The 27,821-nt window shown below is 34.6% G+C and overlaps 2 protein-coding genes across 2 annotated transcripts in view; both read right to left on the reverse strand.

The window, feature by feature from the left end:
* The window catches only part of LOC136816036 (anaphase-promoting complex subunit 1-like), a 35,601-nt gene extending 26,442 nt beyond the window's left edge, over positions 1 to 9,159 (reverse strand). Inside the window, exons 1-11 of the mRNA XM_067072466.1 lie at positions 9,056 to 9,159; positions 8,768 to 8,824; positions 8,140 to 8,281; positions 7,611 to 7,702; positions 7,202 to 7,281; positions 6,786 to 6,853; positions 6,536 to 6,672; positions 6,031 to 6,331; positions 5,557 to 5,728; positions 4,775 to 4,873; positions 3,895 to 3,967 (exon numbers count right to left, since the gene is read on the reverse strand). Coding sequence (XP_066928567.1) covers positions 3,895 to 3,967; positions 4,775 to 4,873; positions 5,557 to 5,728; positions 6,031 to 6,331; positions 6,536 to 6,672; positions 6,786 to 6,853; positions 7,202 to 7,281; positions 7,611 to 7,702; positions 8,140 to 8,281; positions 8,768 to 8,824; positions 9,056 to 9,148 — 1,314 coding nt within the window. The 5' untranslated portion in view covers positions 9,149 to 9,159. The remainder of the gene's footprint in view (positions 1 to 3,894; positions 3,968 to 4,774; positions 4,874 to 5,556; positions 5,729 to 6,030; positions 6,332 to 6,535; positions 6,673 to 6,785; positions 6,854 to 7,201; positions 7,282 to 7,610; positions 7,703 to 8,139; positions 8,282 to 8,767; positions 8,825 to 9,055) is intronic.
* Positions 9,160 to 9,628: 469 nt separating this feature from the next.
* On the reverse strand, positions 9,629 to 14,835 carry LOC136815997 (DNA repair protein XRCC3-like). The gene is made up of 8 exons (XM_067072419.1): positions 14,643 to 14,835; positions 14,219 to 14,406; positions 13,154 to 13,313; positions 12,722 to 12,855; positions 12,270 to 12,482; positions 11,811 to 11,851; positions 10,350 to 10,458; positions 9,629 to 9,892 (listed from the first exon to the last, which is right to left on the reverse strand). Exons 1-8 carry the CDS (start codon positions 14,695 to 14,697, stop codon positions 9,734 to 9,736), a joined length of 1,059 nt encoding a protein of 352 aa, XP_066928520.1. The 5' UTR covers positions 14,698 to 14,835; the 3' UTR covers positions 9,629 to 9,733.
* Between the last annotated feature and the right edge of the window lie 12,986 nt (positions 14,836 to 27,821).

The raw sequence follows: 27,821 nt of genomic DNA on the forward strand, positions 1-27,821 counted from the left end.
AGGATTGACCAATATTATATCGATAATTCATCAATTTGGCCAAAAAATCATAAGATCAAAACACCGCACCCGTAAAGTAAATAGACGCCGAGTTGTTCCACCATTGTTCCATTGTTATGCAAGTAATTAATTTATTTGATACTTTCAAATACATTCATTCAGCTCACGGTCATTTTCTCCGTGATTAATATGAGTTAATGACTATCCGTTTTCCGTAAATCAAAATGCTTGAAAGTGGAGGCGAAAAGAGGGTAATTAAATTACCGATAATTACTGTACTTTAACAAGTTTCAAATGTTCTTATACAGGATGGACGTGTCTCATAAATGTAACTTTTTTTATGTTTTCAGGGCTTTAAACCACCCAACAAAATACATGAAGGTGGTCTTTTTTTCAAATGATATTTGGGGGATTTCAAACAATGAGAAAGTCTCCCTATAAACACAAGTCAATTTTCAATTTTGCGAAGTTGAATTTTAGTAATAAATTTTTTTAACAAAATTAATTAGTCATACATTTTTAGTGAAGAAAACTTGAGTAATAAAAGAAGCATATTAAAGCAAAAATTACAAGTCGCTGAAGAAAACTCAGTTCATTGAATTTATCTCTTTCCGCAAATTTCAATAATAATAGCTCCAGAAAGTTTTTTTTATCATCGCCAGGTCAAACCTAGGACCCGACTTATTGGTAGCTAATTCAAGGCTCCCAGCCAATATTTTGAAAAAAATCAGTTATTAAAACAGGACAAATTTTGAAAGATTTTTAGGTCAGAATTTGGCTAAAATAGTACAAATTTGATTTTTTTTCAAGCAAATTTTACAATATAAAAATCACCTGGTTTCATTTTCTAAGGTGAAAATTGCGTTGATAATGAAAGGTTTCTGAAAAACTTTGACGTTGCCCACTATTGTTCGGTGACGGAGAGAATGTTGTTATCTTTAACATGCTAATGAAAATTGCTGAAATATTAGAATCCTTATTAGTCAAAATATTCTAGCAATTTTCATTATAATTTTCTAAAGATTCATACTCAATAATTAGTAAAATATTTTCTCCAAAAGTTTTTTAAATTAGGAATTCTGGGAGCCCTGTTAGTTGTATAGTTGTAGAGGATTCCTGTTCGTGTTTTTGGCCCAGCGCTAGCGATAGGGCCTTTCATTTGCAACTTTCCGTCCGCTGTCTGTCCGTCCGTTTTGGTAGAAACGGCGCTTGAAACCATAGTAACACACTTTTTAGTTTTGCCGTTTGGAGAGGGAAAAGGTTGCTAAAGTCGGATACTGGCTATAGAAGATATATTTTCTGATTTCGCGCTCCTTCAAAAACAAATTTCAAAACAAATCAAGATGGCGGTCGAAGCGAGGAGGTTGATTCATACTTTCTTGAACATTTTCTCATTTTCTTTGCTTTAGTGGTCAAGAGACTTTCAAACTAAAGATATTTTGTAATGATTTTCTTTTATAAACCTTTTTCAACATTCTGCCATATCTTATAGTCTTTGCTCAAGTTTTCATAAAGTTTTATGAGTGAAAATTCTACCTTAAATCACTTTTATTTTTAGTTTATTGGTTTCGAAAAGACTTTATTTTTAGAAAATAATGGCTTCTGATATAGAAATAAATAAACTGAAATGCAGCTCATGTGTAAATTTGAATAAGATTGGAACTTTTTTCTTGATGCTACACAAGAAAACAGTCACTTCTGGATCTGTCGCTAACAACGGTCAGTGGCTGGTGGGACGTGGTATGATTTTCAAACTCAACACATGATTATTAAAAGTAAACTGATTCTAGAATTTGGTAATGGACACTAAAATGGAGCTCATGTGTAAATTGGAACAAGATTGGTACTTTTTCCATGAGGCTACGCGTGAAAATGGTTATTTTTGGATCGGTCTCGTTTAACGATTGGTGCGGTGGCTTGATTTTTCAAACTCGACACATAATTATTTCAAATCTGATTATTGGAATATGTTAGCGGAGACTAAAATGCAGCTCATGTGTAAACTTTAACAAGATTGGGACTTTTTTCATGATTCTACACATTAAATAAAATGGTCAATTCTGGATCTGTCGCATTAAACAGTTGGTGGCTTGATTTTTCAAACTCGACTCACATACCGTCAACCGTCTCTAACTTGGGACGATTGGTCGAAACATGGGACTGTTGCATATCTGGTCTGTATTTTCACTTACTGTAAAATCGAAAGAGAAATCGTGTATTTTTAAATACGCCTTTCCTTAACTCAAATCAAATGACTTTGGAAGTTCGGTGAAATGGTGGCCGAATTGCCGTCCCATGTTTTTTCAGATAGTCCCAAGTTGGAGCAGTTGATGGTAATTATTTAAAGTATATAAACTAATTCTGGAATCTGTTAATGGCACTAAAATGCAGCTCATGGGTAAATTCAAACTAGATTGAACATTTCTCATGGTTGCAAGGCATGAACAGTGAAAATGGAAATTTATGGAAAAAGCTGACCTTGTGAAAAAAGATGAACAAATGAAAATGAAAACACAGGTTCATTTCTAAACAAAATAGAAAGGAGCCTTTTTAAAATGTGGCCTGATGTGGCTGATGTTTTGATGTAGTTTAAAGTAGTTTTGAAATTTTTTGAGTTTGTTAAAAGAGGTTATATGGTAAGTTAATTATGTGTGTCTGCCTGGGTTTTGATAGTCTGTCACCAAGGGTTCACTCACAGGCAGTATCAAACAAACTGTACCCGACATTTTTAGTTACACCTTATAAGATTTTTTTTTCTGAAATTTTGAGTCTAGATAAACAGGCTAGAATTTTATTGGAAAGTTGAACCTGCGCCTGTGTAGGCCCGGTTGGTAGGAAACCATTCAATAAATTTCAAGCGTCTAACCAATGAGAAGTACCGCGGTGATTTTGAAATTTTTTTTCCTGTCTTCACTTTGATCCATGTCAACGGGGTCATGCATTTGCTGTTTTGCACGCTCGTTTTCAACACGTTACTTTTCGCTGGGCCTTCACGCCCAACGGGCTTCTTGTTTCTTTGTCAAAACGCCTCTCCTGTTTAGTAACTGTACACACAAAATACTTATCATTCCTCGGTGTTATCAATCGCTCCTATTTTGTTTTTCGGAAAAATTTAACTTTAGCCAAGTCTGATCATTTTATAAGTCTGCAGGCTGCTGCGAAGTTTTGTGACGCACAGACATATTCGAGTGCCCATGAATGGAGAAAAATGAGTCACAGTCAGATCCAGAGTATATTATAAAGAAAACAGGTGAGGAGGTTGATGTTTCACTTAGTACTAAATTTGGTTTGCATTGGTTTGCCGAGTTACGTATGGTTTTTGTTGGATGCACTGAGTGGTTTGCATATAATTAGTTAGGAGTTGAATAAGCAGTTAAAATTCTATCAATGGTACTTCCTTTGTTGTTAGCAGAAAGTTCTTACATGTGAAAAAGTGATACATGGCGCTTTGGATAAGTTTGTTTTTTTTTTGAAAATTTCATTCGAAATGTGATCGTATAAGAATTTAAATATTCCCAATAATCACCAACAATTCAACGGAAAAATCACTCGTTAGATTTATGTAGATTTACCGAGGTTTCATTTGATAGTCAACTAAATTTCTTGAATTTGTCACGGATCCGAATAAAAATTCCCAAAAAACGGCCAAAAATTGTAAGAAAAATTTATTTTCAACTCCTGATACGCCGATGAAAGATTATCAGAACTTTTCTTATGACGATATCGTCAATAATTTCCTCTACAATAATAGTATTTCTCATTTCGTTAAAACTGTAATATCGGATAGGAAATCTAAATCAGTCTTAAAATTGTTTTACAGAAATTTAGAAGTAGGTAATACATTGAATATGAGCATGAGGAGCATGCGTAACTAACAAAGAATATTTTTCAAACCTGTAGGGGACCGGCGTCCATACATTCTATTTCTGTTGCTTTTTCAAATTTGCCGTAATGGATTTTCAACAACCTTTAAATGAAAAAAAAAAGCTAAATGAATTTTTGGGATAAACAGGACCATTCAGAAAAAATTGAAAATTATTAAAGAAATTATTTTGAAGATATACGAGAGAAAGAACACTGCTTATGATGCTGTCAAGGCAGAATAAACAAAAGGATTCGTTTTCGAAATTTGTATTCGTGCGTAGCAGTAGACAGGAAATTAGTTTTTTTTTTCTTCGATTCAATTACAGAATTTGATGCTTGACATACACGAAATTGCTTTCCCTAGCTCAATGCATGCTTTTACAAAGTCTTCCTACGCAACAAGGTAGTGATTATAATTTTGCTATAGAAGAAAAGCTTCCGCACTTAAAAAGTAAATTCAGCTAAAACTTACTCATCAATTGCGGCACTTAAACATAATAATACACCGTTTAGTAGTTCGACTGCGCACACGCTCAAACAATTTTCCATTGTTTTGATTTTAGCGACCGCGGGAAACTTCACTCTCCCCCGTAAAAAAGCGGTAGGTAAAAATCCGGTTCTCATAAGGAAACCCAGCAGAGAAACGGTAGGTAAAGAACTCCTTTTAATCATAACTTCTTTTCCTCTAAATGAATTTTTGTGAAATTTTCAGGAGAGATCCATAAAATTATCATTGATATCATTTTCAAATATCTAAATCATTCTCTTTAAAGGAAAGAAAAAAATTGACAATGTTTACATTCCTCTAACCTTCCACAGTACTAAAGTGCAAATTTCTAGCTACCGGTGTATTGTGTGGAAAATTAAGAGCAATACCTAAAAAAAATTTTAACAAATGTCAGAGACTTACTTTAACTTTGAAAGTCCTTTGACGAGATAGCCAAGATATGAAATACCGTTGAAATCGGTACTCATGAAACAAAATACTGATTTTCCTTTTAACCCATATCTGAAAGATCAAAGGATGAATAACTATTACACTCATTCTATGGCGTAAAAATGGGACAATTTCAGCAGCAATATATCATTTTTTATGGGATACCATATTGTAAACAATGAACATCATTTCTCTAATCACCTTTTGTAACTTGATTGACTCTTGCATCTAAAGACCTCCCATTAAGTAAAAAACCGCAGCCCCTACTCGGCTTGTTACAGGCTATGGATGACAAAAATTACTTTCTTGTTTAACGAGAAATCCCGGGGGCTACTAGGTTTGAGAGAGTCGATTTTTAATATTTCATAATTTTGGGACACTTTCAGATAATCAATTGTTAATTCATCGTCTTTGTACCCCTTGGAGAGACTTCCTAGGATTTAAAAAAGGGAACCCTTATGGCTCACAGATATAGCCGGTACCCATTATACCTAAGTATCCCCTCCCCCTCCCCCCATACAAGAAATCAAAGAAAAATCGACCATTTATGATATTTTCTTACAGGATAAAATTTTAAGGATTTTCATTTCTAAAATGATATTTTCATTATTTCACTTTTTTTTCAGTACTACAACTACCATCGCTAGTCTGGGCGGAAAGTTTGAAAGGATAGACTTTCTCGTTCTTTGGACGGATTTTCTTGCTAAAAATATATTCAATTTTGATTGACTATTTAAAATGACGTGCATTCGGACCTTATAGTAGTAGTTTGTTCTTGCCACACTTGTTCCAAACACAGATTGGGAGGGAGAGGTTCGGCTTCTTCTTCAAGCCTCGTATCAGCACAAGACATTCTGAACATCATCAAGGAATTCATGTGTGATCTTTTTGAACCGTTGATCTCCGAAACATAAGATGATTCATGAGCTAAAATGAAATGAGTAAGTATATATAACCTGATCTCTGTGGTGAGCTTAGATTTGTAAGGTATAATCAAATTCCTTTTCAATATTGAGGTACTATGAAGACCTGCAGGATTCGGAGCTCCGGTGGTCATTAAAATATTTTCAGTTAAAATTTCAAGGGGTTTGTCTAAAAAGGTAGAATCTCATGGGGTTTGGGGTTTATTTTTTCAGAAAAAAGTCAATAACGAAAAACTTTCAAAAGGATTTCTCCCTTACAAGGAGTGTTTTTTTTCCAGGAAAAGTACAACAAAACAACAAAAAAACCTTCGTGGTGATGTGAATTAGCATGAAGATGGTGATGAGGTGATCCTTTATGAAGATGACCAGCTGGTGAGAAACCTTTCCGACTCATTGGTGAACTTGAAGCTCCTGGTGTACCTTTTTGTTGTAAGTGGATTGGTATGGGTGGGCATGAATGACGTTTATTGGATGTTGTCACAGAGGGCGACATTGAGAAACGCCCTGTTATACCAGGACCACCCTTGAGAGCACCCAATTGTGAGGATTGGTTCATCATTCCGAATTCTGGTAAACTGTCTTGGTGACTGAGCACTTCTGGAAAATCCTAATGGTAACAAAAGAAAAATACACAATTGTCGGAATTTTATTTCAACAACTAATGGGCTTTCAATAGTATAAATAAAACAGTAAATGCCTTGATAAATCATTCAGGATAGATTATGTGCAATGTATAAAAAAGTTCTCTGAAGCAATTGTATGAAATGGAGACTCGTTTAAGGATTTAAATTTTAGTCCATGACTAAGTCACCTGTTCAAGAGCTTTTCTTGCTTTCCAGACAGAATGTAAACCAAGAACAGAGTCGTAAGTCATGATCAACGAATCTTTGGGGCTGGTGAAAACAATATGTTGTGTAGCATCTGTGAAGTACATTGGTTTCCTGTTATCTGAAATAAAAGGGAAAATGAACAGAAAATTTGAAATCTTTGGTGCCTAGCAAACAAAGATTATTTTTAGGGTGAATAACTCTATAGGATAATTTGTTCAATCAGATTTTTACCTAGGTAATGATAAACCACCGGTTTGAAGTCTTCCATTGGATGTGCAAGGCTGAATAGCGTTGGCATACTTGATAAAAGGAAAAAAGATAAGAAAAGAAAGAATTATCACATCTAGTACGAAAGATCCAGGCGGAAAATTTTCATTTTTCTTGGCGATAAAATTTAACTTGATTTTTCTTTGTTTTCAAAAAGTCTATCTATCACTAAGACCAAAATTCGTTCGGGCCGGTGCAGTTGAAAGAAAACAATTTTGAGTAGAAGGTAGACCTATTACGAACCGTACCTATCTCACGTACGAGACGTTGTACAAAATCCTTCCGATCACTTTTTTCGAGAATTCCATTTCTTTCGTGCAAAAAGGGGTCCAAAAAGGTTAAAAAGACTTCCATCATAAAAGAGGCGTAAAGCAGTATACCCTTTTTCCTCCTCTGCGTCTTTTGAATTCGCTTCTCTTTCAGCACAAATTCCTTTACTGATTCCCCAAATCTTTTTCACCTAATTAGAAAAAAAAAGCTGATCGTGAAAATGAAACAAAATCTAAACAAAGATAATTTTCGAAAACCCTGCCTTTTGCATTACATACTTGATTATATTATAAGTGTAATACACATTTTTTTAAGAAACTAGTTTTTCTTAGTTTTTAGGCATTCTGAGCCTCATGTTTCTTAAAAGTGTGTTTCTTAAAATAAAAAAAACGTGTAACGTAGGTGATTTGTTGAATCGACCAAAGCATTTGATGGATCGAGTGAAAGAATGATAAATATCCCCCCGGAAGTATTATAATCTAGTATCTCTATATAGTTAGACCGCAAAATGGAACTTACTTTGAAAGGTAATGATGCAATGAAGAGTTTCCCAACTTCAGTGAAGATGTTTAAACAAGATTTCTCGAGTACACACAGACATTGTGAAAGTTCTACAACAAAATAGAAGTAGAAATTTAAAGTAAGAAATGTTAAAATATGCTCAAATGTTTTGAGAGCACAAGTCTGGTATCTGTCAGTTTCCCCAATCCTAGGGAGTTAAAGCAAAAATTGAATTGGCTTTTAAAAGTACAAATATTAAATTCGTTAAAAACGGTTGTTCATACCTTTTAGAGGTGCTATATGTGTGAAAATAATATAATCAAAATCATTTATTTATAGTGAACTAGAAGTTTTCTATATTAACTTTTGTAAAGAATTTTTCATGTGCATAAACTTCGCTAATTGCCTCAGAAATTGGAAAGGCAGAAACTTTAGAAAATCGCAATAATTTGTACACTCACGAGATATATTGCTCATCTCGTAAGTTTTGGTGAGGCCGCTTCACTTTTTTCCCTCCCTCAATCACAAAAAAATAAAACAACTATACCTGATGACTTTTCATCCAAGTGGAAATCGGTGTAAATAACATCCTTAATTTCTGTTTCCACAGAGAAAGAATTCTTTAGCCTGAAATCATTCTGATGTTTATCAAAGGATAGTACAGCAACTGTATTACCTTTCCAGTAAACCTGTAAAATGAGACACGTTTATTGTTGAGCAATCCAGGGAAAAAGAGTGGCGCCCTCCCCTACATTCGAGTAGACAGCTATCGAAAAAGGAGCCTTCGGGTCGCCTCCGACTCCGGTCGCAGACTTACATACTTACTCACTTCATTACCGTATTACTTCAAATAAATACTCCCACGAATAACGCCCCTCCCTGAGGGAAGAATTTCAATAAATACCCCCTTCGAATAAACGCCTCCCCTCTAGGAGGGGCGTTTATTTTACACTATCACCACGATCACTAGCAAATGATTTAAGTTTTTTTCTTAATAATCTAGAAATATTTTTGACATGTGACATAATTTGAACTGAAAGAAAACAACGCCCTGGGCGTTTATCCGAAGTAATATGGTAAAACCACATCCAAAAATAAGAATTGAGCCTTGTCCCTATTACTTTTTATAAAATTTTATACACAAAATTAAAACACTTGAACAAAATGTGAGTTACCTCTTCGATTTCGTCACTTTCAGTTTCATTGTTACTCATCAAAAACCATTTCTCTTTCTAAAATGATAGAAGTTAAAAAAGAGAACCCAAAATTTGCCAGCCTTTCATAAACAAGCTTCTCTTATTTTTTTTCATATTTTTACGACCCATTAGTACACAAAAACGCAATATCCCCAGATATCACGCAATTTAATCACGTTAACATTAATGAGAAATTAATCTAAGTAAAGTACTCAACAATGATCGAGATTTAAAATATCATAATCTAATACTGGTCCGTTGACTTACTTGATTTTTGTGCTCATGACCAGAATCAGGGTGCAATTCAAGGATCTTTCTGCCAAGTGGTTGAGAGTTTATTATTACATCTGGATTTAACATGTTATTTTTTATCTAAATGACAAATAAAACACAGTCAGTAATGACGAGAACTTAAAATAAAAGAACTCCAATACCTCCTAGGACTTGTCTTTTCTTCAAGAACGATTTATAGGAAGAAATTTTTAAATAGTTGTATGAAATATGATCTCAAAACCAAAATATCATGATGGCGGTACTAAACGACAATAAATAATTACATTCCACCCCGTCATCCAAGGAAGCAACAGAGGCCGATGGGTCCAATAGTTATTAGATATTAAAGATATATCCAAGACCACCAAACCATGATGGATTGACTTATAGAAGATGCGGGCCTTCAATTTACCAGATCAGCTAAATTTTACTCTGTACTCCACAAAAAATCGTCCAAGGAGTGTTACAAAATAAAACATAACAAGCTAAACTTGAACCATAAAAGTTAAAAACCTGGTGAAAATCAATCAAATTTAATGGTGACAAATACCAAAACTAGAAAGATAATTTCGATAATTAAAAAAAAATATTTGAGGTTAAGCGTATGTAACCTTGAGGCTATTTACAAAGTGATTGTGTACAATGTCATCAAAATAATATAACTAAACTCGTTTAACAACTTTCTAAGTTTTCATTTTGCTTGTCTTCGAAATTAAAACCTTTGAGCCCTTGCTTCAAGACAAGGAAAAAACATCTTCTATTTGAAAGGTGTGGCGAAAAAGCAATTCGGCATGTTCTTATGTTAGAATCCTCAGCTAACATTTCGTTATTCTAAAAAAGAGAAAATTAAATTGTTAAAGGGTGGTTTGAGATATTGAAACTACAGATACCTTTATGATCTTGAGCAAAACCTCAAAGCCTTTTTTATAATTGATGTCTGTAAGTCAAGATATTCAGAAGAATCTTTTGTAAAAAATGTAAGTATGATGGACCTGTTACATGAAAACTTGTGAAAAGTTAAGTCATCGCAAGCATTTTTTGTGACAACTTATTATAATGTAGATGCTGGTAGATGTGATATCAAATACAGTATTCTGGTGTTTAAAATACAGTAGTGATCCCAGGCAAAGAGCGGCACCCTCCTCACAATGGACAGAAGGAATCATTATCAAAGAAAAGTTTTCAGTTCTTTTAAGGAGCGATTGTCAAGTTAAATCACCGCCCCTGTCATGTTCTGTTCAGTTCAAAAATAACAGAGCCAGTTACGAATAATGTAGTGTTGACTTACAGCATTAATTCCAATAGTAGATAAAGAATGTTTGGTTCTTGCGAGAATCAGTCTCGTAGTGACAAAGTATGACCACGTTAACCCAAGGGCTGGCACGAATTTTTCTTCCCTAAACGAATACTAGTTTTCTTGAGTAATGTGTTGGAAATATGAAAGCATAATAAGACAAACGTTGAAGACGGCATTAATATGGTCTTTTTTGTATCAGTTGTGTTGTATAATCGAACGTGCGCAACGCACTGGGCTCAACTTCAGTGGCTTCAAATTATTCATAGGCCCAATCGTAGACCCCAGATATTTACCCAAGGGACAAGTGTGCCAAATTTCAGCCAAATCCGACCATTTTTGAAGTCACCAGGCTGCCCTAAAGTTTTAGCCTCGTTTTGGCGAAAAACTCGTCCCCAGGCCCCAAAAATCAAAATTTTCAAAAAATGAAAAAAACACCCCCAGATATTCACCCAAGGAAGTGTGACAGATTTCAGCCAAATCCAAGCATTTTTAAAGTCTCCAGACTGCCCTAAAGTTTTTGTGACAGACAGACAGACACACACACAGACATTGTCAGATTGTTGCTCAACTGAAGTTGGGCGATTAGAAGTTCAGAGTAACCATAGCAATAACAGTAACATAGGTCCATTAGTGTAGCATACATACATACATTCTGAGCGTTTTTACTTTAGCACAGAAGAATGAAACATGTATGCATAGTTTAATTTTCCATGACGGTTAAACGTTCTTTAAAGTTCTTCATTAAAGACGCTCTGAAATCATGGTGGTAGCGTAACAAACTATCGAACGTGCTAACCGCACTGGCTCAACTTCAGTATCTTGAAATCATTCCTAGGCCCAATTGTAAACTTAATGGCTTAAGGAAAATTTTAGCATTTCTTAAATAGGGTTTAGCCTCGTTTAGGCTAAAAACTAGTCCCCAGGCCCCAACAAGAAATTTTTTTTTTAAATGAAACATGTACCCCCAGATATTCACCCAAGGAACAAATCAAATCCGACCATGTTTGACGTTTCCAGCCTGCCCCAAAGTTTTAGCCTCGTTTTGGGACTAAAACTCGTGACCACGCCCTTAAAAATGAAAATTTTCAGAAAATGATAAAAATCACCCCCAGGGATTCACCCAAGGATCAAGTGTGCTACATTTCAGCCAAATCGGACCATTTTTGAAGTCTCCAGCCTGCCCCAAAGTTTTTGTGACAGACACACACACAGACACACAGATAGACATTCTTAGATTCTAGCTCAACTGAAGTTGAGAATTATCAATTTGTTTGAGCTTATAATTAATTCTTTGATTTCATCTTACTTGGCAGTTTTAGCACTGATTTGGTGCATGACCCTCAAAAACTTCAAATAAACCTTGAATTTTCAACATGCCTTCAGTTTTTAATTTCCAAACAATACTACCCCATTATTACTGATTATTCCAAGAGTTCTTGACTAAAAAGATACCTTTTACTAAGAGATGATTCTGGCTCAAACACAGCAGATACCTATCAAATAAACAGAAAGGGAATTAACTTGAAATAAATTAAACAATTAATGCTTAAAATGAAAGCACACAGAAAACAACAAGTTGTGTAAAAGAAATGATGTTTTGAGAAAGTTTTCCCTTTCAAGAGTTTTTCACTTTCATTTCTTTAGTCTTCATTTCACTTTATGAGATCAATAGTCTTTTTAGCACAATTGGAAAAATGAGTAGGAATTCCTGGGAGCCTTTTTCCTTTGTCAGAGACTGATGATTGGAGTAATTGCTTGAATATCGTATTTCCTCTAATAAAGGCTTTCAAATGTCATTCTGAAAGTTGATAATACTTTACTTATTAGTTCCAGATGCCTTGGAGTTAAAATGGGTGGTATTTTCAAGTTGCATTTATTTAAGGAATAATAAACAAAATGATACTCTCTCACCTGGTTGACGCAAATGACGCATATCTTGTATTGATGACTGAGTTTATGTAACAGCTTTCCTACGGTAGCTAATGTTTTGGCTCTTGCTGCTAATTCCCAATTTTCAAATTCAACACGAAACAAAGCAGTGATGGAATCAATTATGATCAACTTCAATTTATGATTGGAAAGAAGGTTAATGATCCTTGTTTCCAGAAATGAAATCAACGTTTCCTAATAATGAATTTAAGAACAATAATTACTCAAACAACTCTTAACTTTACAAGGTTATCATTCAACTCAAATAAACAATATTAGCAATATTGTGTAATACTAATAGGCTGACATCTCAAAGTATATTGATTATAGGATAAACCCAGGAGAATTTTTGATACTTTTCGAATGTTTTGTTTAATATCAAAACCACTTTCGACAACGTATTTTATCATGGCGTAAAGATAAAAAAAAATTACTAAATCTTCAACGTGCTCTACAAAGATACGATCAGTGATGCTTTGAGATTCAGTTTTTGACATAGAATGTGATGTTGTCATCTGTATCAGACGTTTGTTTGGAAATGCATCTTCAGTACAAATGTAGAGACACTCTGAAATGCAAATGAATAAAATTAGCACAGCTGGGATCACTGGGTTCACTAATCTCCCCTAAATAAACAATCCCCTTTATTCCAAAATCCTCTACCAGGTTTCTAACAAAAAAGTATACTCTCAATCTGGAGAATTTATAAATCCTGGAGCTCGCAAAATACGATCATCATGTGAATTGATCCACTTAATAAGGTGGATTTGCGTTTTTAATTAATCACAAAGATGTGTAAAGTAAGTTGAAACAAAGCAAGGATGCAATGCTATTTCTTATCATTTGAATTGAAATCCCACACTTACTACAATCGTTGTATGCTCTACTTGTCAGAATGCATGTTTGCAAACAAAATTGTGTTTTCCCACTTGAACTTTCACCTGAAACTTCAGTGACACCTGGTATAAGTAATCCACCAGAAAGGATGGAGTCAATATCATCACATCCTGTTTTCAGTTTATCAACCTTTGAAAATAAAATAAAAATTATAAAGATGAGTGTATTTAAAAAAAGCATTGTAGAAACACTGTATCAAGCTGTATCTGCCGTATTTGATCAGAATTTCTTTAAAGTGGTACCCGCAAAGAAGCCATTGCAGTGTTAAAAATTAACATCAAAAGGCACTAATCATTACAGGTATTTAAGGAGAAGTCGATAAAGCTCTCTCAATGAATTTTTTACACTACTATTGAGTAGTGCTACCCTCACTACTATTGAGTAGTGCTACCGTTAGGGTACCACTTCAAAAAACTACCTACAGGTTAATAATCTGCAATAAATGTTACCCTGTCTCTGTCCCCATATGCAACTAAAAATGAAAACGGAAAAACATTCTTCTATTTTTTACTTATTTTAGGTTATTTTGGATTATTGTAATAGTGAAAAAATCTTTTGTTCCTTTTCACGACAGGGCAAAAATAATAAATGATAGAAGTTTCATTTTCATGGCTTAAAGATTTTGTTTTTAAATAGGAGCGATATCGTTTGCTTACTCATCAATTTTGATTTACTAGCTTTTTGATATTGAATTGACACGGATGTGGCGCAAGATTGGTCAGAAAGAGGAAAATAAAAATATTTTTTTACTTATATCATGGCACAATATAACAATAGGTAGACACTGTCCTGATATGAAACAAGTGTCTGATATGAAATGGAAACACTTAAGTAAAAACAAAACCTTTAATTATTTAGGTTCTATCACAAATAAAACAAAAATTTTTGGTTCCCGACATGCTGTCTCTAACTTTTTTAGACCAACAAATTTGCAAGGAACTAATTTTGCTTGAGTGAGACAGCCATCATTGCTTTAATGAGGAACAGAATCATTTGGGTTAATTGTTTATTAATAGCCATAAAAAAATAATAACCTGAAAATCAATAGCACTTGAAGACTTGGTGTAAACATCTAAAACTGATGCTTGCTTGACTCTTTGTGTGACAACATAGTTTGCTGCAGCATGTAACACTTCTTTAATTTTTGACTCGGTCAAATTAGTTTTCTTTTGCAATTCCAAATTTGAATAAACAAGTACTTTATCAACTGTAAAGATCCCAACTAAAAAGAAAGAAAACTCCAGATCACTATTTTAGCATTCACTCAAAATTTACCAATTTTGAATAAATTAAATGGAGAAGCTGAATGAGTCAACTTTTTATAATCAGGCACTGCCACACTCGGTAAATGAGCATCTTAGAAAAAGTAATCCTGGAAAATCTATAATTCTATTCAGAAAATAGCTCATCCAAAGCAAAATGGATACAAAATCAGAGTAAAATACTCAAATAGAATACCTGATTTAAGAATTGAAATGTACTTTGGATTGATGTCCAATTTCTGAAGTGACATCTGCTCAAACGTTCATTTTCATAAGATGCCTTTAAATATATGAGCATGAATCTGGTAATGTCACCTAAATAGGTGAACAAATTTGGAAAAAATGAAGTTTTGAATTTCACTTTTATTCCTGGATTTTATTAATGACTTCAATTTTCAGAAAACATAAATACCAGGGCTTAATCAAACTGGCTTGGTCCAGAAATTTGACCGAGAGTAGTTATAATCAGACAAATTTGGCAAAAAACTCTTTGTTGTTTACACTTCATTTGAGATAAAATATGCTAATCTAATACTTGTCTTAGATTTCAGTCCATGGCTAATATATTAAGCTGCATTGAAAAACAATTTTTACCGTCCAGTATGTTATATTTTTCAAATTCTGACACTATTTCCAGACGAAAATCTAAAATACTAAAAAATAATCCCATAAAGTTTGACTTAATGAAAAGAAAACTGGCAATGATCAGGTAACTTCATTCTAGATTTGAAGGACTCATTATAAGCTTTCAAAAAAACCAAAAGTTTGCTATATTTCAGTTGATCAATAAAAAATTAGAAAATGAAACCTTGTTGGTTGCGGACATAACTTTTTGTCAAATTTACTTCAAAATCAGCAATAAACATTAATTATTTGGCTTTAAATACTTTGCTGTACTTGAACCAAAACTTAATCATTGAAATTTGTTGTCTTGAAAGGTCTTTGTAACTATGATTTCCTGAAAATTGAAGATTTATCTGTAAAATATAATCCAATCACATATCATTTTTTGTCATAATCTAATTTTAAAAGTTAAATTTTGAGCTTGACATTAACTGTTGTACATCTTCATAATCAGTAAATATGATTTTTCCTTGAAAAGCCTTTTCAATAGAAAGGGTTAAATGGGTAATAATAATGCTATGTTGCGGACATAACTTTTTTTCTTCCAGGGTAGAACCATAGAACATTTTACATCATCTATTTAAAATTTTGGAGTGTCTTTTTCTGTTTCCAAAATTTAAGGAATATTTGAGACTAAATCAATATAAAACCAAAAGATTTGGTTTGGTTTGATTTCAGATACATGTTTTTCTTCATGAAAAGAACAAAAGAAGACTCGACAATGATATTAAAACTTTCTAATATTTTTAATAGAAGAACAACCCTAGAGGACACAAAAAATTGAAAAAAGCAAGTAAATGCATGGTACTTACAAATGTAACTCTTTAGTATTGTCAAGGTGTTAGCATAACTGCTTAAGAGGGTTAAAAATCTGATAAATACTTTAAATAGTTATGTCCGCAACATACAATTTTCTACAGAATATAAATGACTCTGTTTTGAACTATTGGAGCAATTCTAACTAGTCTGTAAGTGAATGTGTAGTAGATTATGTTGTGTGAACACTACACAATGAATTTGATATGCAAATTAATACATGATTTATTCTTTATTCAAGCTCACAGGTTCAGAACCATCATTTTCAAAGAAACAAAAAGTTTATTTTTCTGTTAAAATTTTCATTTTGGACCTTAACTTGACATCAGAGTATTTGTTTTCTATTTCTAATAGCCTAAGCATTACTTCCATATAATAAAACATCATGCCAGCTTGCAAATACACTTTATCAACAACATTTTAGACAAAATAGTTATGTCCGCAACATGAAATACATATGAAAGAAGTAAATAAACTGGAAATCTTGCCTATGGAAAATTATGAAACTTTTTTCTGGTTGTAACCAACTTTAAAATGACCTTAGATGCAATAATTGTCAAAGAAACCTAAGATTGGTGTTTGGAGGTTGAGAAAACTTCATGATTTGTTGCGGACATAACTTTTTGTTGCGGACATAACTGATTTTTGGAGAAACTGATTTGTTTCACTGTCTCCCAACAAATAGCCTTTGAGACTTCAAATTTGTATAAAATGACCCCAAATGTAACCCTTGACATAGAAAAATGATTCAGCTGAGTAAGAATAACTCCTTGAAAAATTTAAAGGATTAAATAGTGTGCGGACATAACTCGAAGATGTGAACGGAAACAAGACACTGTTCACTTCAAAATAATTTTTCGCGTTGACCATTTTTGCAACTTGCTCTAGTTTCCCATTATCTGGGAAGGATTTATTAAAATGTAAAAACCAGTGAGCTAAAGCTTTTCAATTTTTTTCTGTGTCAAATCTGTGCGGACATAACTTTGTGAACAGAAAAAGTTATGTCCGCAACATTTTGATTTTATATGCCAAAAAAACTTTTTTTGCCGGTTCTTACTGTGTTTTTCATTTTTCATATCCTCTGGCTGTGAGAACAACAAAAACCATGCGGAAAAAGCATGTTGTTGATGAATTATTAAACAATGATGTTGATCATTTTTTTAAAAACCTTATTTTCCGTTCACATTTTGAAGGAAAGCCCCCTATAGGAAAATTTGAGTACCTGTTATATCAGAAAAAATTACTGTTTAAGCTTGCCCATATCAAGATTGACCAGAAACAATAAGATTTGGTATGACTATATACCTATAGAGATTTCACCAAAGCCTCAAAGTAGGAAAATTAATAAATCGAAAAGTGGGCCACATTACCAGATTCATGCTCATATGTGAAGAAATTCAAAGAATTTCTGTCCAACTATCTTCTTTCAGGAGATTTGGGTGGCAGAGAAGCATATGCATTTCGTCCTTATTAGGACTCGTCAGCACTGCATACTGCACCCTGGCTAGGCAGATCGAATTGCCTAGCATCTCACGCCATAAAACTAATTGTGGTACAGACTGAAAGAAGAAGTGGACAGAAGGGAAATTCCCTGGGGAATTCTGTGAATTATATATATAAGCTGAGCTGCAATAAGCTGAATGAAAGTAAGCAAACTAATGCATAGGTTTGGAATGTCATAATTTAAAAATTTGTTCTTGTGCAGCCGGCTGGTCCAGGTTTAAACGATGTTTTTATTTCTATCGTTAACTTTGGCTATAATTCCGCTGCTATGTTTTCTTAATTTAAAAGCACAGAAAATTCAATTTAATATTGATGGCAATGCCCATTGCTATAGGTGGGTGTCTTTTCACCTATAGATTACTTCTTGCTTCTTTCTTGTTCCACAAACTAATTTTCAAGGTTTACATGGATCAAATCTTTTCATCTTTCAAAATGTAAATTTCATCAGAAAGAGCCAGGTTTTTTTTTCTTCTTAAATCCAATTTTTGCTGCACATTCTTTGCTTGTAATTAGTCATGTAAATGATAAAGCAATTTGATAGACATTTTATGAGGACAAAAGTGTGACTAACTATTGTTGGGGATTCCAATCAGTCACATATATTTTTATTTCTCATTGAGACAATACTATGTATACCTTTTGCTTGGCGTGAAATCATTTTGACTCCAGCTGTAAAAACATTGCGTCTGACTCTATTTTATCTTACTCCATTATACAATAGCCTCATCAATTTACACGCATTTAATTTTATCTACTGTCTTTTGTATAACTAACAACTGAGTGTCTGGCACACTTTGTTTAAAAGTGAACATAGTAAACATATAAACATAAGGTTAAAAAGTCAAATAGCCTAATCAATTGTTGAAATTTATCTTGTGAAAATTGATGCCTTCATTACTGGAGTCAAAATGGTATCGCGCCTAAATTGAGTCTGCTAAATTACGTGGGTTACGTGCGTGTCGTGGGTTCGTGGGTTCGTGGGTCCGTGCCCTCGTGGGTGTTCGTGGGTTAAAATGTCTCGTGGGTTCGTGGGTCAAAGTATCTCGTGGGTTCGTGGGTTCGTGGGTCCAAAAAAAAATCACGTGGGTTGAAATTGCTCGTGGGTTCGTGGGTTCGTGGGTTAAAATCACTCGTGGGTCCAAATTGTCCCGTGGGTCCAAAATGTTCCAAAAATCCCAATACTGTAAGATCGTGTAAGATATGATATTTTATAAGCAGCGAGAGCTGTAAACATTGTTTACATTTCGCTGTTTCATATCTATTCTTAAATCCATCATCTTCTAAAACCCTAAAACACTTAATAATGATTCAATTATTTCTTTTGTAAATTTCTTTGCGATTCGCGTGTTTCGATATTTGAAACCCTTGCAATAGACATGACTTTTAAATACCCAGGAAATGTTTTTATTTTAATAATTAACTTCTTGTTGAGTTGAACTCTCATTCATCAGAAGAGTGCTTGACCAATCGGAATCGGAAGCATATATATACTATAGTCGAATGAAGTTAATGAGTTTTATTTCAAAACTAATAGTTTCACGCCGTTGAGACGATCATCAGTTGAAAATAAAATTTTTTCCTGTTTTTTAAAATTTTATTTTCAACTGATGATCGTCTCAACGGCGTGAAACTATTAGTTTTGAAATAAAACTCATTAACTTCATTCGACTATAGTATATTTTAATAATTATAAATTAAACGATTCTTTTAAAAGACTGTGACCTCTTGTATTAATTGTGTGGTAGGAGGAACATGGTAAACCGTAAAGGGAGATAAAAATAAGATTCCTCATAGCGACGTTAATTGGGCTATATATATTATAAAGCTTTCGGTGGAAGTCGTTTTTTTTAAGGTCAGTGGTAGAAATATTAAAATCAGATCAGCTGGAAATGTTTTTTGACATTTTCCATTTCGCTCTTTCTTCTCATAAAAACTATTGAGTTGATTATAGGGTGAGAAGAACATTTTTTATTTTTGGAAAATTATTGGAATTTTTTAACCCACGTGATTTTTTTGGACCCACGAACCCACGAACCCACGAGCAATTTCAACCCACGAACCCACGAACCCACGAGACATTTTAACCCACGAACACCCACGAGGGCACGAACCCACGAACCCACGAACCCACGACACGCACGTAACCCACGTAATTTAGCAGACTCGCCTAAATTTAAGGTGTATATATTAGCATAAAGCCATAACAATGTTATAACATTATTATAAAATTTACACATCCATTTAAACCTTTTAAGGGGTCTCTAAACAATCGAAAAATGCCCCTAAACAAATTTTGTTTTGTTTTGTCCTGCATCCAAAATCATAGTACTTGCACCAACTGTGATTCAGAGACAGTACCTAAAAATTAACTCTTAGCATACTACGACATCAATCACTTTAACATACTACGACCTTTTAAAAAACAACTTGAGAATTTTCAGGCTTCTTACCTCTCCTTCCCTGTGTAAAATATTACATTATGAACTTCTTTGGGTCTGTAAATTTGGAAAAATTTGAAAAATGTGTCAAAAAAGAGAACAAAATTTTTTTCCAGTCATGCTTCTTTAATTTTGCATCTCTCTTTTTCTAGTATAGCTAGAGACCTGAAATTTGGAGTAATGGTTCATCGATGATGTTAGAATATTGTTATATAAAAAAAGTTTGTAAAACATTAAGTATACTTGTGACTCCCCAAGCAAATTTAAGTACCTGGAAAGACCAGTCTAGACCAATCGGTCAAAAAGCGGTCAAAAAGCGGCTTTTTAGCGGCCAAGATTTCATTTTTACCGGCCCTCCTCTTTTTTCTATCAACTATGGATCGGCCACTTTCGTTTCACTTTCGAAGCGGCCTCTGTTCTTGCGGCCGCGGGCAGCCGCTGCCGATCGGACTTAAGTCCGGTATAAAGACCGGCCTATGCGTTTGCCGGCAACGAAAGAATCTGTCATACCCGTTCTGTATACATCAGATTATAAAAATAAGGACGGTTCTCCTGTCTACCTTCCATCATAATGAATACTTTGGATTTTATCAGATATGTTTCCTGTAGCAACGCAAAGAAATAATCTGAAATCAAGTTTATCTCGCCCAATTAAAACATGCAATTCACGTGCGAAAACCACTTCTGTTTTCTCTGACCAATCAGAATGCACGATATGAGTTATTTGAGGAAACCTACCTAAAGGCACCTGTCGTCGGGCAAGGCACTGAAGAGGCCACGGACGCCAAAAAGAAGGGCCGTGTGAAATACGGCAATCTAATTGGTGGAAATTAAATGAATAGTCCGTGAAGGAGCACCACAAAGCAATCAGTGTAGAAGAGAGCACTTTCGTGGATTCACAGATTTTAATTTAAACTTTATCACAGGCAGGGATTACTTGCTGTGTCAACTTTTCCAGCACTGTATTGTTGCAAATAGAAATAGAAAGATAAAAGAGGTAAGACTAGCCTAGTTTCCAAGTCTAGACCAAGTGGGAGGGACGTGAGAGTTCTGAAAACGTGCATAACCTCTCCCTTTTATAATTTGATTTTTTCAACCCTTGGCCTTCACGTGCGTTTGCGTAGGGTAAAATGGCGAAATGCGACAACCGAATTTGGCAAAAATGTTTTGAAAAATGACCCTACAAGATTTGACTATATCATTTTATTCCATGAAGAGATTACTTTCAAATAAAAAATGTATTGACAATGAATGGGTAAGCTTTCTAGAAATCAAAACATAAATTGCATAGTTTTTACCAAAAAATAGCACTTTAGGATTAGAAACAGTCAAAAACCAGCTTTTTCCAATAGACCTTTTTTCAAAGAGGCAGCCATGTTGAATAATTATGTACTCCAGCATAAAAACAGTGATACAGCCTTGCATAATTACTGTATCATGCATATTTTAAAAATTATGCATGGCTGTATCATTGTTTTTATGCTGGAGTACATAATTATTCAACATGGCTGCCTCTTTAAAAAAGGCCTATTTTCTTCGAGTTACAGGAATTAATTCCTTGTTTGTTTTGATCTGAAATTTTCAGTAGGGGTGGCCAACATGGTTCCCTTGCTTATATCAGGGGGGGCCGAGACGGGGGTAAAAGAATTAAAGTTTCTAAGTAAAATCTTAATTATCACCCAAAAAAGTGCCTTTTTTTGTCCATATCTTTTAGATTGTCCCAGCCTTATCCCTCTTTCAGTAAAGCTTCCTATACCTTTTGTCCTTCAGAAAAACCACAGTTCCTGTAGCCAGTAGTGTGACCCCTTGTATTTCTATTTTAATTTGCGCGGGTTTTTTAATAGACCTTTTTTCAAAGAGGACGTCCTGTTGAATAATTATGTAGTCCAGCCATAAAAACAATGATAGAGTCATGCATAATTACTGTATCAAGCATATTGTAATAATTATGCATGGTTTTATCATTGTTTTTCTGCTGGACTACATAATTATTCAACAGGACGTCCTCTTTGAAAAAAGGTCTATAGAGATGTCACATGACTCAAATTCCACAGTTATATTGGACTAGAGAAAGCTTAAGTGAAATCGCGCGATCTGATTGGATGAAAAAAAGACCGCAGGAGCTGGAACCGAATGAAATTCTCTAGAATTCTCATTCTAAAACAAGATGGCGGCGAGAAAAGTACGTCTTTTGCTTTGGACGAAAGTTTGTAAATTCTGGTTGATTTTAAGGTGTTTTTATCTTAGGGGCCGTCAACATTCGACTTTCGAATTTTTTAACGGCATAAGGGGGGGGGAGGGGGTCGACCATGTGCCGTTAAGGGAAGGTCGAAAATCTCTTTAGGGGTCAACTCACCACATATCAATTCTTTTCACCAGAAAATATTGATTTTTGAGACGTTTATTCCATAAAAATGTTACTTTCCATATTTCTTTTCCTCCTTTTATCAACTAAGATCTGCTAAAGTCACATACCTAAAGTATTCACTTCGCTATTTTTTAGAATAATTTTAACCAAAACAAACGACCCGATGTTTATGTCTCGTGTTCCATTTGTTTAGACGGTCCGCGCGGCCCTTGAATTTCGCAGACGGTTGGTTTTTTTTCTTTGAAATCCCACTATTCTTTTGATTATGATTACGGAGATAATTAATTCGCGCAACTTTCAGATAAAAGTTTAGAAATTATCTCTGTTATTTTTAAAATGTAAACTGAGCAAAGCCGTAGCGATATTAAAGATGGCTGACGAAACAACGATGAAAGTGAAGGAGAAAATTTAGAGTTTCATTGATTTTTGACAATTTTTTAACTTTAGAGAATTTGATGGCCATTAACGTAGAGGGGGTCAGAACCATAACGGCCAACTGCCGTTAAAAAATTTGAAAGTCGAATGTCGACGGCCCCTTATCTTATCTCATTTACTTTAATTAGTAGAGGCTTCTTCAATGTTTGGGGAAGGTAAGGCTTTGGTAAAACTATTCAGGGACTTAGACCTTTCTACAAAATTTCAAAAAATCTGTTAGTTCTGGAGATATATTGAAAAGTTTAGACATGGGTACTTCGCGTTCGTGTTTCGCGTTTCCAAACCAAACGCACGTCTGCCCCTTTCTGACAAAAAGAAGTAACCCACATGAAGTCAAAATTGAGAAAATCGACCAAACGCGTTTTATGCTGGCATCGAATGCAGATAGTCCATATCAAAAAACAAATGACTGATTATTGTTCTACTCGCTGAAGATTAGCTTTGAGCATCACTGCTTTTCTCACAATGCTCACTGTTGCAGAGAAAAACAAGACCCTTGTTTTGTCAGTAAACCTCAACCAACAGAAATTGAAGAAAGAAGTAACTGACCAGTTTTTTGAAGAATATTTCTGACAAAAGGAAGTAAGTGATACCTTTTTCTGACAAAAAGAAGCAAAACAGTCATTTACTTCTTTTTGTCAGAAAACATTCTCTAGAAAACTATCAGTTACTTCTTTATTCAAAAAATTTTTTCCAGATTGGCAACTCAAAAAAAATTTTTCTTAGCCAAAAAAGTTAAGTTTCAACCCAAAGAAGCCATTTCAGTCAAAAAGTCAAAATTCATAAAAGTGGGTTATACTTCCTTTTGTCAGAAAGGGGCAGACGTGCCTTGGGACTTTGAAAGTCCAAAAAATGGTACCCTTAATGACAGCACATACCCGTGCCTTCCATTTGCCTAAGTACCCCCCCCCAAGTTTAAGCAAGATATTAGACCGATGGAATTTAATGTTATGTTTACCGTAAGCCGCCCGCGTGTTCAAAAACCTGCCGCATCAAGTTGTCATTATTTGCCATTTTCTCAAAAAGTTGTCATTATTTTTCCTCCCACTTGAGCAGAGAACAAAAATTTTCAAAGTTGATATCAAAACAAACAGTGTAGACCTAAAGCTCTAAAACAGCATCTAATAACATGAAAACCAGAATATGATTCTTCAATGGGAATCAAAACTATAAAGTGCACTTACAAACATCAATTTGTCAGATCTAACAAAATTAATAACCACACTGTCATCATTGACAATAAAACAAACGATTTTCTGTCAAGAGCCTTGTAAACATTCCAACAACTTCCATCGAAATGATCTATCACAGCTCAGTTTACCATTTTAGCGCGGTCCGAGGATTGAGCCGAGAACTCTCGCATAGCACCCGAGCTCCCGCGCGGCACGCGCCGCGGGGATGAAAAACTTCAATCTGTCAATCATTTTCTCAAGCGAAGTGTACGCGAAGTGATTCTAGCTTTACGATAGTGCCGCGGATCATCAATGGATAGTATTCAATTATCATTATCCCTTTATTTTCATTCCTAGAACTTTTGCAAAAAAAAGGAAAAATAGAAAAGTTGTATTTTTTACTGCCCTATTCACATACTGAATTTGAAAGATCTTCTATGTGGCGTTTTTTTGCAAACTTCGAAAAACTGATTTTTGTCCCGCCTTTGCGGGATTTTGGCTCAAGTGCTTGAGTGCAGCATAGGGTTCAAAGTCCAAATATGCGTTTCCCGTAATTTTTGTATGAAGAGTTAGGTCTATACTGACAAATGGCCCGTGGCTATTTTAGATTGTTAACAACCCGAACGGCCCTCTAGTAGTCTTTGCCGTGTGAATTTAATTTTGTCATATTGTGGAGATAACATTTTATAATTCTCTTGCGGGAAGATAAAGATTTATCTCTTTAAGCTCGTACAAACGGGAACCAAAAGAATCAATAAAAACACAAGAGTTCCGGAGACACAAGAGGAGATTGTGTATCTATAAGGAAAAGCAAAAAATCTGGTAAAAATAAATGTTTATGGGAAAATAATGAATAATGAATAATGAAAACTTGGCCGCATCGAATTCTGAAAATGGTCATTACGGTAAACATATCATTAATTTCCATCAGCCTTAATGATGAACTGAAAATGTGAACTGAAAACTCAATATACTTGACTTGAATAATGACATGAAAAATATCTGCTGAGATTCTTTTTCCATTGAAAGATTGATCAAACAGAGGCGGTTCACCAAGAATCTTACCTGAGCCCTTTGCTCGAACACCTACACATGTAACACAAGTAACAAATAACTGATACAGACCAATGGGCTATTCCAAAAAAAAATTGTACAGGGGTATTGACGAACTTTTTTTACTAACCCCCCTGGAAATTTTGGATAACAAACCATCCCCTGGAAATTAGGAGTCAACACCCCTGGAAAGTGAAATTTTGTGAAAAAGGGCCTGGAAAGTGACTATTGATGCCAGTTTAGGAGGAGAGAACCCCCTGGAAACCTTTAATAATCCCCTTGGAAAATCTGAAAATGACCAAAAGCCCCTTGGAAAATCAAGGCTCAGTCCCCCCTGGAAAAGTTCGTCAATACCCCTGTATGGTTTAAAAATGGAATAGCCCAATACAACAACCATGTTGAACCACACTCTACCAGTCTACTTTCTGTCTGTCTACATATCTTTTAACTTTCCCGCGCAAATATGAGCGAAGCGATATCTAAATAATTCGAACACTAAGGAGGTAACTACATGCCGTGTTGGTTTGAAATTAGAGTTTGTTAGCTCCCTAGTTTAAAAGAGTGACTTCCGATATCGAAAATATAAATTTCTCATGTAAAAATTCACAAAACTTTTATTTCAATCTTCAACAATCGCACAATATTTTCGTGAGGATTAACACATAGAGCTAGTTCCCAGTCTTCTCAACTTTCTACCCGGTTAAATTTAAAAACATTGACATTTTTTTGGTTTGCTGGCTTGCTGGACAATCTAGAAGTTGAAATTGAAAGTGCTTTTATTTTCACATTTAAAAGATGTATGTGATTCAACTATTCTCCTTCTGATATTCCTTTTTCATTGTAAAAACTTTAAAGTTAGTAATTCAGGTGAGATTTTTTTTCCTTATCTTATGCCCCAAGTCAGGTCAGTCAGCCAGCACGACACCCACGGCCCAGTCTGGAATTCATGCACAGTACGCCAAATATATTCGGCGTGAGAATAGACCTTTCTTCAAAGAGGCCACCCTGTTGAATAATTATGTAGTCCAGCAGAAAAACAATGATAAAACCATGCATAATTATTACAATATGCATGATACAGTAATTATACATGTCTCTATCATTATTGCTTTTATGGCTGGACTTCATAATTATTCAACAGGACATCCTCTTTGAAAAAAGGTCTACCGTGAGAGTGGGTAACTTGCATCAGTGGAGGCTAACATGCATAGCCCTAAAATGAATGACCTGGCTGGTCATTAAAATAAACTATATATATTCAGCTCCGCTCGCAGCTCTAGTCTACCATTTTTGTTTTGATTTAACTTTGTATTTTAATGACCAGACGGGTCATTCATTTGAGGGCTATGCGTGTTAGCCTCCACTGATGCAAGTTACCCACTCTCACGGTATGTCCTCATTTGGATGTAACCTTCCTTGATCCTCAAAATATCTTCGGCGTGGCTTTTGCATGGACTCCACACTGGCCCACAGCATGGTCCGAACATGTTCGGGCCTGTTCGGACCATGCTTAGCAACTCCAGAAGATGTTTCAAATCCTATCTTGTAGAGCTTTGAAAAAGAAAGAAAATGAGGGGTCATAGGCCTCCAGAGGATAAGTGGTTGTAAAGATATTCAAATTTCAGTGTCAAAAATTTGACTAAAAATGTCAGAAAAAGGTTAGGAAAATAGCTTAAAAAAATTTGAAAAATGTGTCAAAAAAGAAAAACAAAAAAATTTCCAGTCATGCTTCTTCAACTTTGCATATCTCTTTTATTTTCTAGTGTAGCTAGAGACCTGAAATTGGGAGGGAGAATTCTTTGATGGTGTTAGAATATTATTGTATAGAAATATTTATAAAATATTTAGTATATTTATCAAAATAACGAAAGATACATCTTTTTTTGAAAAAAGAAGACATTTTGAAAAAAGAAGACATTGCATTGTTTTATTTTTGTTTTTGAAGAAAATAATTAGCTTGGAAAAGGTTGAAATGAGTCCAAAAAGGTGGTAGGACCCATTTTCAAGGGGCCTCTGGAAATGGAGGAACAAAAACTTATGAATAAAGAATAAGTTTTTCTGAAAGAAGAAACCCCAAATGAAAAGAAAATCCATTTCAGCAGAAAAAAAAGTTTCAGCCTTCAAATACATTTTCCTCTGTTTCCAGAAACATTTGTTCATCGATAGTTGCACATTTTTTTTCTCCCGTCGGCAAACAATTTTCAAAAATTTACCAATTTGCCGTCTAGCCTGTGTCCACAGTGTTATATATCGCTGGAAAGCTAAGATCACGGGCTTTCATTTAGTAAAAACCAGAACGCTTTAGCATACATAGAAAAAAAGTTTGAAGGGTTCAAAGTTCACAGAAAAATGAAACATTTGGTTTGACGTCAACGAAAGTTGCATGACTTCTGGAGTTGCTACCATGCTCGGGCCACAAAAAAGTATTATTGAATCGGCCCGAACATTTTGTTCGGACCATGTTCGGGCCATGTATTTGAAGGAACATCATAGGAATAGTAGAATAGTAGAATTTAATTTTATATACCTTTCCTTGTTGAATTTGGCAAGAAAAAAGTAAACAGGTATAGCTTTTTCGAACCAAGGATCTGAAGGATTTGAGCCACACTGAAAAGATATAGTCAAATCTTTTAGGGTCATTTTTAAAAAATATTTTGCCAAATTCAATTTTCGCATTTCGCCATTTTACCCTACGTAAACGCACGTGCGATCCGCGTTCGGAAAACTATGCAAACCTTTTCTTGATCAAGATTTGCACCACTGACCAAAATTTCAAGTAATTTCTCTGGCGGGTTCCTCGAAAATTAACATCCCTAATAATCTGCCGTTCAGAGCCTAAAATTTTGCAAACACGAGCTAAAGATTTGTTTTTCTTTTTACGGAACAGCCCGCTACGGTCTGAATTTCAAAATGGTAGCCGTAAAGAAGGAAGGGGCCTGGGTAATTTGCGCGAATATAAAGCCATT

Source organism: Clytia hemisphaerica, unplaced genomic scaffold (assembly GCF_902728285.1).
Source record: "Clytia hemisphaerica strain Z4C2 unplaced genomic scaffold, Clytia hemisphaerica genome assembly, whole genome shotgun sequence".
NCBI classification, from domain to species: domain Eukaryota; kingdom Metazoa; phylum Cnidaria; class Hydrozoa; order Leptothecata; family Clytiidae; genus Clytia; species Clytia hemisphaerica.

Coding starts and splice junctions, on each gene's coding strand:
- LOC136815997 (XM_067072419.1), bottom strand. CDS start 14,697: ATGTCACTTCAGAAATTGGACATCAATCCAAAGTACATTTCAATTCTT. Junction 14,407..14,642: donor CATTTCAATTCTTAAATCAG/GTATTCTATTTG, acceptor CTTTCTTTTTAG/TTGGGATCTTTACAGTTGAT. Junction 11,852..12,269: donor GCGTCATTTGCGTCAACCAG/GTGAGAGAGTAT, acceptor TTTATTTGATAG/GTATCTGCTGTGTTTGAGCC.